This window comes from Otolemur garnettii, unplaced genomic scaffold (assembly GCF_000181295.1).
Source record: "Otolemur garnettii isolate 467f Iridium unplaced genomic scaffold, OtoGar3 scaffold00001, whole genome shotgun sequence".
NCBI classification, from domain to species: Eukaryota; Metazoa; Chordata; class Mammalia; order Primates; family Galagidae; genus Otolemur; species Otolemur garnettii.
Genome location: NW_003852396.1, coordinates 59,072,658 through 59,083,839, shown reverse-complemented (window position 1 = coordinate 59,083,839; position 11,182 = coordinate 59,072,658). Strand labels below are relative to the sequence as shown.

General features: G+C 43.8%; 1 protein-coding gene across 1 annotated transcript in view; it reads left to right on the top strand.

Moving 5' to 3' along the window:
- LOC105886490 overlaps positions 1-10,651 on the top strand; it is a 188,550-nt gene extending 177,899 nt beyond the window's left edge. The window contains exon 3 of the mRNA XM_012801983.2: positions 10,228-10,651. Within this exon, the coding sequence (XP_012657437.1) occupies positions 10,228-10,612 (385 nt within the window). The 3' untranslated portion in view covers positions 10,613-10,651. The remainder of the gene's footprint in view (positions 1-10,227) is intronic.
- The last annotated feature ends 531 nt before the right edge of the window (positions 10,652-11,182 follow it).

Below are 11,182 nucleotides of genomic sequence, written 5' to 3'. Positions count from 1 at the left end.
AAAAAAAAAAAAAAAAAAAAAAATTAATTACTTAAAAATCACGAAGAAACAAATGACAACAAAGCTTGAAAGCCACCTAAGTGCTTAGACCAGTGTTTTTCAACCTTTTTTTTTTTTTTTTTTGCAGTTTTTGGCCAGAGCCAGGTTTGAACCCACCACGGCATACTTGAACCTGTAGTTAAACTTCTGTGGCATACTTATATTCATCAAAAAAAAAAAAAAAGTGTAAAAAAGAAAAAGAATATACTTACTGTTCTTTGAACTTCTTTTGAAAATAATTTAATTAATGATCTTGAAACATTTTTATGGCCCTGCAGTGTGCTGCGGCACCCAAGTTGAAGATCACTAGTTTAGACTGCTGTTGGGACCCCGTGAGCTAAGATACTTGCCTTTTTTAGTAACCTCTTTCTAGGGCAGAAGCTTCAATTTCTTACTTTTTTAATTTTTTTAGCTTTCAGCATCACAGTGTGATGATTAAAAAAAAGAAAAGCTCCATCCTCTGTTAGCTCCAATTTTGCCTTCTCTAGGTATGAAGGGTTCTGAGAGTCATTTCTGGCACATCTGCTGTTTTAAATTGTTTTCCGCGTATTTTAAGTATATTCTGCTGCCTGGTGATTTACAATAGGGTTTTGAACTGCTGCACTTCACCCTCTCCCGGACTTGCCCATAACTAATTGCAAAACACTGGACGCCAGGGACTCTGGTGAATGCTGCGGGCCAGGGGGGCATCACCCAAACCCTTGGCTTCCATTCTCACGTTTTCTCAGTAGGCCCAGGAATGGTCACTGTACCCCTGACCTGCTTACTTTTGAGGGCTTGAACCCTCTCATAGTCATTTTGCAGAGCCGCTTGCTTTGAAATCTGTTGTTTTGCAACTCCAGCAAGGGGAGGAGACAGGAGTTGTGCAATCACCATAGTGTGCAGATTCTGTGAGCGTCTAATCTAATCTGTCCTTCAGAGCCGTCCTTAATGGCTGATTCTGCTTCTTGATGTCTGAAAAAGCAGATCATCATCTACTGCATTTACCCTTTAAGATTGTATTTTCCTGTTAATTGAGCATAATGTCACGGTCTTCTTATTTTTACTCAAAATGTTTTAATGAATTTGCTTCACGTCCTTCATTTTTTTTTATCTTGAATTTTTCATAAGATCCTTTAACGTTCAGTTTCTGAACATAGATTTGGAATTTTTTTGCTGGTTATATATCGTGTCTCTAGAGACATGTTGGATTTTCTTGTCATTTTGACGTTGATTTGCCAGAATGAACTTCCCGTGAGAACACTTTTGCAAAGAAATTATTCTACTCTGACAGTAGATGATTTTCATTATGTTTTTCCCCCTCAGTTTGGGAAACCCAAGGCATGCATACTGAATATCGCAGTAGCCGTGGTCTACAGCCAGCTGGGGCTGGGTGTTTTCCTAATGTGAACTATTGGTAGCTCATTATGTGATTAAATGGCTTCTTATATTTAGAGCTAGACAGCTTGGTTTAGAAATACCATTTTTTTTTATATTGGCATATTGCTGGGTGTGAATGAACAGAGTATGGGATAATGGCTTGTTTGGATATTTGCTCACCCTCACATCTTACTGGAGTTTAACTCCTGTTACCTGTGATGTCATTTGTCCTTTACAATAAAGTCAAAGTATGCTAAGAAGCAACAAAAAATTAATTAAAGGAAAAACTCAGCATTCTTCAGGTCATGGTTGTTCAAAATGGGAGACTGTTGGAAAACATTCTTTTCTATTTTTATCTTAATGGTCTTCCATTGGTTGTGCAAGCAAAATAGCCTATATATTTCAAATAAATTTATCTGGATGGTCATTCCTCTAGGTTTGGAATAATATTCTTTCTTGAAATGCTTGAAAATCCTAGACCAAAATTGTACTAAGACAGAAAATGGGGCAAGCTCATGTGTGTAGCCAGGCAGAGCCACGGGCTACTGAGGCAGAGATCTACCAACAGAGGATGGTTTTCCTTTATGGCAAAGAACCCTAAGATTCAGCAATGGCCTCAAAGACTGGAAGGAGTTGGTTGGGGCACCTGCTTTTCCTGTAGGTGCTACTACTATGAAATACTGACCTTTGTGAGATGTGGAAGTCAGCTAGCCAGGAAAGGTCCGGCCCTTTCTTGAATATCCCTAGAAGACACAGCTTTCCTCTCCACTGTTGCCACCCGGCCCAGCTCTCATCATCTCAATGGTCTCCTAACTGGTGTCTCTGCCCAGGTGCTTGCCTTCATCAGTCTGTTCCCTACAGCGCTGATCTGGAAGTGAAAACATGATCATGCCACTGCCACTGCCAACAGAATAGCTTCTCATTCTCTTAAGATAAAACCCAGTTTGTACATGATGAGCCCAGCTTCTCTCTCCTGCCTTATTCGCTGCCTTTCTCCCTTCCTGTCCTCTGGTCCAGCCACAAGGCCTCCCTGGCCTCCCTGGCCTCCCTTTAGTTCCTCAGAAACTCTGTGCTTTCACCTGCCTTTGTCTAGTCCTCTGTTACAGCATCTCATACAACATATGCAGTTGTCCGCTGGTGTCTGCAGGAAATTGGTGCCAGGATCCCCTGAAGGTGCCCAAATCTGGGGATGCTCAAGTCCCTGGTATGAAATGGTGTAGTACATGTTTTTTGTGTATAATCTATGCACATCCTCCGGTATACCTTAAATCATCTCTAGATTACTTATAATGCCTAATACAATATAAATCTTAAGTGAATGGTTGTTATACTATATTGTTTTTAAAATATGTATTTTTATTGTTATGTTATTTTTATTTATTTATTTTTTCCCAAATAGTTTCTATTCAAGGTTGGTTGGATCTTTAGATGCAGGACCTACAGATAAGCAGGGGAAACTGTACATCACTTTCTTGAAGAACACTCACATTTAATTTGTAACAAAGTATTCGATATGGTCTTTCTCCAATACACCCTCTGGTGTAGGGTCCACCAGAGAAGAGCAGGTGTGGTCACTGTGGTCTCATGGTCTCACCAGCACCAACCCCCTAAATGTGGTGACTGTAGTAAAACTTAAGATGAAGTCTAGATTGATTGATCAGTTTCTTTTGAGGAGGCCTGAGCTTATGCATAAATTGCTTATGCTTGAATTATTACCACCAAGGGACCAAGCAAGACTTCCATTGTACCATGTGAGTAAATTCTTCTTATGACAATGCAGTAAAAATTAGTTCCATTCAATAATATTGACCATGCAAATTTCATTGGCTTAAACTTCCTTTGGCTCAATTGCTGGACCTATCCCCTCTCCCCTCCAAAGCATCCTTCAGCTCTTCCTGGAAGTTCTTAAAATGCCACAGTTGCCACCCCTTATCCATTTGGTTCTTTCCCCTGGTCTGATGTCCATGACCCTTGACACCACCTGAAGCAATAATACTGTGGCCTTCATTAACAGTCACCATTGTCTACACCCAATCTGGTTACCAGGGTCCTGACACAAGAAGTCTTCTTAAAATAAAAGTCTGGCCCAAAGGCAAATGTGAGTTAAAGACAAAAACTGCTTGCAAAGTTTAAAAAACAAGTAAACAACGTAAACCACAAAAATCTTTAGGGGAGAGAAATTAGCTTGGACATGTAAAATATCCATTGCCTTATTTATCACAAAAAATTCTCAGACCTATGTTACTGTGCCCATTTTAGAGATGAGAAAAGCTGAGGCTCTGGGACATTGAATAATTTATTGAGGGCTAGGCGCAGTAGCTCACACCTGTAATCCCAGCACTTTGGGAGGCTGAGATAAGAGGATTGCTTAAAGTCAGGAGTTTGAGACAAGCCTAGGCAACATAGTGAGACCTTGTCTCTTTTTTCTTTTTTTTTGAGACAGCCTCAAGCTGTCACCCTGGGTAGAGTGCTCTGGCATCACAGCTCAGAGTAACCTCCAACTCCAGGGCTTTAGCTATTCTCCTGCCCCAGCTGCCCAAGCAGCTGGAACAACAGGCGCCCACCACAATGCCTGGCCATCTCTTGGTTGCAGTTGTCATGGTTGTCTGGCAGGCCTGGGCTGGACTCAAACCCACCAGCTCTGGTATATGTGACTGGCGCTCTTGCCATTTGAGCTATAGTTGCCGAGCCAGAGACCCTGTCTCTTAAAAAAGTAACAAGTGAGCCAGGGGTGGTGGGCAGGCACCAGTAGTCCAAGCTACCAGCTATTGAGGAGGCTGAGGTAGGAGGTTCACTTGATCCCAGGAGTTCAAGGCTTCTGTGAGCTATAATAGTGCCACTGCACTCTACCGTGGGTGAGAGAGTGAGATTCTATCTCAAAAACAATAAATAAATAAATAAATAAATAAATATGGAGGTCACACAGCAGCAGGGTCATGATTCAAACCCAGATCTAATGACTTTAAACTTTTAACTGGTATTCTGTACTGCATGACAACATTAGTCAAAATAGCTGGCATACAATTTATTTCCATTAGTCCTCCTCGGCCATATAGACGCAAATCATTTTGTGATGACAATATCCAAATAGACTTCACTGAAGATAAATTATTTACATCAAGACACACAGACTATATTCTTAAGTGTTAGTTTCATCATAATCTCTTAACTTCATACATGTTCCCATTTATATTCTCCCCAGGTCTCTGTTCCCTAATGTATGATTTTCTCATTAGAACCACATAATCAACTGATACCGCACAGTCAGAGGCCTCCTTGTACAGGCTCCCAAGGCCTTGTTTACCCTTCAGCTGCCCGTGTGATGCTCCTTGAGGACTCAGCACAGACACGGGCTCATGCTGCCAACCCTGTGTTTATTCTTAGTTGAGGGGAGCGTGGGGATGGACTTCCTGCCAGAATTTTGCCCTGGCATTCCAGGTAACTGACCACGAGCTATGGCCCATTCACTGATATTTATAGTGAGTGACAAAAATAGCCTCACCCCTCTGAAAGGTGTGCCTGTGCCATCTGCCCACTGGCCTCCTACCTCCGAACAGGCGCTTTCTCTCTTGACCTCGGGAGGAGGTGGCTTCACACAGACCCGGAGCTGCCTGGTCCCTCGTGTGCACACACACCTCCTGCTCCAGAGGCACCTGGAGCCTCAGCAGGCACCAAGGCAGGGCTTTGGCACTGATACCGCACAGTCAGAGGCCAAACCACATGGAGGGGTCCAGGCAGAACCTAGTATGGACCCAAGGAAAAGGGTAGGAATGTGGGGAGGGGAGAGGGTAGCCAACTCCAACAGACCAGGCACCACTGTTGGAGATGGCTACAAAGTCAGAGTAGAGTCCGGGGTACTGATTATCCAATTCTGAGACTCACTGATCCCCCAGCCTGGGTGGGGGCTGAGTCTGGGAGAGTGGCAGTTAATGGAACCAGGAAGGGGCTGGAGTGAGGGGCCGAGTATAGATGCCCCTCCTGCTTTCTAGCCATGTGACCATGAGCCATTTACTTCACCTCCCTGGGCTGAGTCCTTATCTGAAGGGGGCTAGAGGAGAAACCCACTCTCAAGTGTGTGCCCCACAATCACCTGGGGAGCTAGATAAAACAGGGGTACCTGGACCCCTCCGTGTGGTTTGATTGGAAGGTCTGGGAGAATGGTATTGGGGATCTGTGCGTTCAAGACTGATCCCCATTAGTGTTGAAAGTCCCTGAACTTGGGGCCTTCCAGCTCTGCCATTCCTTCATTTGGAAGTTTCCTAAATCAGGAATAAGAAAGTGTGGGAGACAGGCTTTCACCTAACGTGATGATTGCGCAGAATCAGACACTTTGCCAGTGGCTTGTTCCACCCCAGGAAATCGGCTGGGAGCTTACTCAAAGCCAATTTTTTATATGGCAGACTGAAGCTTCCGGCTCCAGTTCATCCCCTCCTAGCTTCTCTCCCAGGCGCCTTCTCCCTCCCTCATGGTTTAAGGGTTTAAGTATCATCTCTCTCAGATATCACAATCTAGAGGCCCCAAAAGACAACCCTCGACAGGCTACACTTCAGTTGTTATTAGTCTGCCCAGTATTTTTAAAAGTCTGAATCCGTCTGGTCTCAGACTGGGCCTTTGCTGCCCAGCTCACCGCAGGCCCACCTCTCCCGAGTCTTCGACCCTTTACATAGCCTGCACAGACCCTGATTTTAGACCAAACTTGTTCTTTTTTCTAGCTCAAGTATTTGTTCTAAGCTCTAGACCCATAAACCAAGTGTACCGTGTTAAGAACGTGCTGTTTGTATGCTTAAGGGAAGGCCTTGCCTGCAGTGCAGGGCTAAATAAATGTGAGTTCGTGATACCTTTATTCCTAATGTTCACCTCTCCTTAAAATCTTACAGGCACCCCGCTCGACCTCTTTAAAACGTAACTGGTCACATTCCTCCCTCTCCTTCACTCCAAGCCTCTCCTCCGCATTCCCACTTTGCTCATTGCCTAAGACTGGGAGTCATCCTGGCTCCTTCCACCCCTTCACCCCAACTTATCACCAGACCTTCTGCAGAATCTCTCCAGAATCCATCCAGTTTTTTCCATCTCTGCTGTCACCACCTAATCCAAGCCATCATCTTTGCCAGGACTGCAGTAGGGACCTAACTGTTCTCCCTATAGACATTGTTTTCCATTGTTCAATTTGAGGCCACGGGTCATTTTACTAAATGAACTGGATCTTGCTGTCCCTTGCATATGGCTTCCCTTTGCCTCAGAATGAAATCCAAATTCTTTTTTCCCCTTTTTTTGTTTAGTGTTTTACTCTGTCACCTAGACTGCAGTGTAGTGGTGTGATCGTAGCTCACTGTAGCCTTGAACTACAGGGCTCAAGTGAACCTCCTGCCTCAGCCTCCCATGCAGCTGACATGCTCAACCATACGCAGCTAATTATTTTTAATTTTTATAGAGGTAGGGTCTCACTATGTTGTCCAGGCTGGTCTTAAAGTCCTGGGCTCAAGTGACCCTCTCACTATGGACACGCAAAGTGCTAGGATTATAGGTATGAGCCACTGTGCCCAACCAAATCCAAATTCTTTCACAAGACACTTCCAAGTCTGGCTTCTGCCTCCCTTCCAGCCTCCTCTGGAAGTGTGTTTTCTACCCCTCTGGGACTTGTTATCTCTGGGGTGTTCCATGTTCTCTCTCGCTCCTAGATGGGCCCTCACACACTCCATTTCTCTTCCCAGAAGACTCTTCCTCCTTCTGTTCACTTGGAGAACTCCTTCCTCGTCTTCCTGTCTCAGCTTAATTATCACTCCTCAGAAGGTCTTCCCTGATTCCCTAGACTGAGCCATGCCCCCTGCTGGGTCTTACAGAGCCCCTCTGCTCTTCCTGGCATGGTATTCATCACGCTACATCATGATTGCCTCTGCTGCTGCTGCTTCTCTAGACCAAGGCTACATTTGCTCACTGCTATCTCTTCTATGCCTAGCATGCCTAGCAGGTGCTTGGAATATAATAGGTACATGATAAATGTTTACTAAGGAAAGGAAGCAAAGGAGAGGAGAAGGAGGAGGAAAGAGCAGACTCCTGAGTTTTCTTTGCAACAAGAAAGGAATGCAGCTAACACCTTCTTGCCAGAGGAGAGAATAGAGCTAAAAACAAGAACATACCCCCACCCCTGGCCCATTATTGAGAACTCCCAAGGGTTGGAATTCTCTTTTGCTCCAAGATGTATGTATCGTTAGCATCCATCAAAGAGCAGATATGCAGTAGATGACGTAGAACGAATGAATTCATTCTAAGAACTTCTTGACCTAGACTATAATCAAAGGTATAATCAGCAGGAAACTGCTGGTTTTTCTAATTAGCTTTGGGCAACACTGGACTTTTTAAAAGTAAGAATGCATATACAAACTCTTATAAAGATTAAAACCTAGAAGAGAAAACAGTTGAAAAAACTCTTGCTGCGTACCTTCTGGTCACCACCAAGCAAATCAAGGTTATGAACTTGCGAACTGGGGTGTGTTGTCCAATTGTGATGACACTGTTTCAAAGTCATAGAACCATCAAAAGAAAATGCAGTTTCACCCACTGGACTGAAATGTACATTTTGTTTTCATCATTTAGAAATCCAGAGGGAGGAGAAAATATTAATTTTGCATCAAGAGAGCCCAAAGTTTGGTCCAAGGCTACCACTAAATGCGTGGATGCCTTTGGGAAACTTATTCAACCTCTCTGCTTTATTTTCTTCCCTGTAAAATAGGGGAAATGAGACTTGCCTTTCAGAGTTGTTTTGACATTGAGTATAAAACATAAAGCACCTAGCACAGTGCTGACATGTACCAGGTGCTCAGTCAAGAGCCTTGTTTAAACTGACTCCTGCCTTTCAATTATTTAAAAGTATCATGGCTGGGTTCACACAGAATACAGGGAGCTCATGAAATATTGCTCTCCTGGTGGGAAGAGGCACTATTTCTTTACTGTCCTCTCTCTAAAAGAAAGAGGAAGACAGTGGCAGAGAATAGAAAAGTCGTAGCAACAGAGAGGCATGGGAATGAAAACAGAGGAAGTGAATTCTCACTGCATCTTGGAGTCGTGCTGAAAAGCAAGGCTTTTCCTGTTTCCCCTTTCTCTCGACTATAAACTGGATGTTTGTACCCTCCACCTCCCCAGATTCATATGTTCAATGTGAGGGTATTTGGAGGTGGGTCCTTTGGGAGGTGATTAGGTTACATGGATAGAATTACTACCTTACAAAAGAAACCAGAGAGCTCCCTCATCCTGTTCTGTCCTTTGAAGACTCAGTAAGAAGGCTCCTGTTTACAAGCCATGAAGTGAGTCCTCACCAGATGCCAACTCTGCTGGCACCTTGGTCTTGGACTTCTCAGCCTCCAGAACTGTGAGAACGAAATCTCTGTTGTTTATAAGCTCCCCAGCCTATGGTGTTTTTGTTTTAGAAGCCTGAATAATCTGAGACACCCTCCTCATGGTATTTATGGAGAAGGCTTCCAAGCGTGCCAGAGGCGGATCCTAATGGGCAGAAGAGGGAGCCTTGGTTGTTTATCCAGCCTGTTCATCTCTCCAGTGCTTTCCCCGTCATTTAAAAAATAACATTTTTTTCTTATTTCAAGGGCAAAGTATGTTCATTTGGGACAGACAAGTGAAAAAAGGAAAAAGAAAAGAAAAAGAGCCAGGTGTTGTGGCGGGCTACTCCCAGCTACTCAGAGGCTGAGGCAGGAGGATTATGTGAACCCAGGAGTTTGAGGTTGTTGTGGCTGCTAGGCTGATGACACAGCACTCTACCCAGGGCAACAGAGTGAAAAGAAAAAGAAAAGGAGAGAGAAAAAAATTATCTGAAGTTCCACTGCTAGATAACTCCTGAAAACATTTTGTAGTCTATCTTTCCAAAGTTTTTTTAGGCTGTATGTACATAAACCAACATGTTCTTATATAACAAATGAGATCACATGGGGTAGGGCATAACATTCTGTAACCTGATCTTTTCTACTGAACATCTCTCCATGTCAGTCTGTGGATGTATCTAATGGCACAGTGGGTGACACTGGTGCACTCTGAGGGCGGCTGGTCACAGGACACTCAAGATGGGTACCTCACCTGAGTGGGGACTTGTCACTTGTTTCTTTTTCCCTTCCACGAATGGCTTTGTAGTCAAACCTTTATGCAACCCTTAATTGCTCCTTCACAGTGAATCCTCACATTCAATCTTCATTTTTTCAAGACGAGAAGACAGTAAGACAATGTGATTAAAATGTTTAAGTCATAGGCAGGCCTCTTTGGTGCAGAGGAGGGGATGGGCTGAAACTCAGCACTGTGCTTTTTATTTCCAATTCTGTTCGACCTCCAAGTTTTATCTCCAGTGCCACCTCATTCCTATTTGGCAACCTTGAAAAATGAACAAGATGCAGCCCCTGTCCTGAAAGAGATTAAAATCCAGTAGCAGAAATAAGAACCATAATAATTTATCATCTCTAATAAATGAGTTGTCTCTCTCATTTAACACAAAAGTACCTGACTTTTGTCTGTGAGAAGCAAGGACAAGACGGACATCGCTACATTAATAATAGCCCCAGTGCTTAAAGAGAACTTAGTATGCATGTTTAGGAACTGTTAATATAAATATATTAAGTGGTACGCGTCCATCATTTACATTATCACAGTCAGCCTATGAGGTCAGTGCTATGTTAGGAATGTTGGGTTGGTGTAGAAACTGAGGTACAGGGAAGTTATGTAATTTACCTGGGCACCATGAGTGGCAGAGCTGGATTTGATTCAAGGTGCTTTGAGGATAGAGCCCTCTACCACTAAAGAGGACATGGAATAAGCACGTGATTTAACTTCCAGGTACTGTGGCCTGAACACCCGCTTGCTGACATCCTCTACGGTGGGGTTCATGGTGAGCAATCAGTGTACCTACCACACACCCATCAGCTTCCCTCAGATCCCAGTGGCTGCCTTGGCTGTGGAGAAAGTGGGGCGCTCCAGCGTGCACTACCGACTTGCTCTGTTCCCACCTAAGCCCACCAAGGAGCTGCCCTCCATAGATCACCATGACCTCAGCGATGGCTTTTTCATTGGCCATCCCAAGTTAGCACAGTTTAACGCTTTGGCCTGTGCCACTGGGTCTTCAGTTCATGTCTTTGTGAATCCAGCCACGAGCAAGCCAATGGACCTTCCAGAAGACTTCAGGGGTGGCCTCCTAAAGCTGATGAGCCCAGATTCAGTGTGAATCCTATTGTACATGGAATTATGCGTGTCATAAAATAAAGTTTAGGTTATTCTCTAAACAATTTCTTTTGATTCCCTTGTATATACTTTTTCCCTTGAAAATGATTGTCGATTCCTTAAAAGTTTTTCTAACAGAATGATCTAACGTCATTGAATGGATGGAGGGCCTCCTTGCATCCGGCCCTGCTCAGCTTTCCCCACATTTCCCCCTAAGTCCTCCCAGCCACCTCATGAGGCAGGGCCCTGCCCAACCTCCCTTTTACAGAAGATGTGAACTTTGGTGCTATAAAGCCGCCTTTCTTTCATATACCTAAAACAACAAACCAACAAAGCTTTGACACTTTTCTGTTAAATCCATAACCTCAGTCAGTCACTCATGTCATGGATTGAAGTCTAGAAGTAACTAGGAGGAGGAAAATAAATCTTTGATGCTGAAATACAAAAGGACCATCCATACTTTGGGGTTAAAAATGGCTGCCATGTACTGAGTGCTGACTACAGAATTGCTTCACGCTCATTACTGCAGTTGAGTTTTATGACTCTCCTATGGTAGATGTTATTATCACCATTT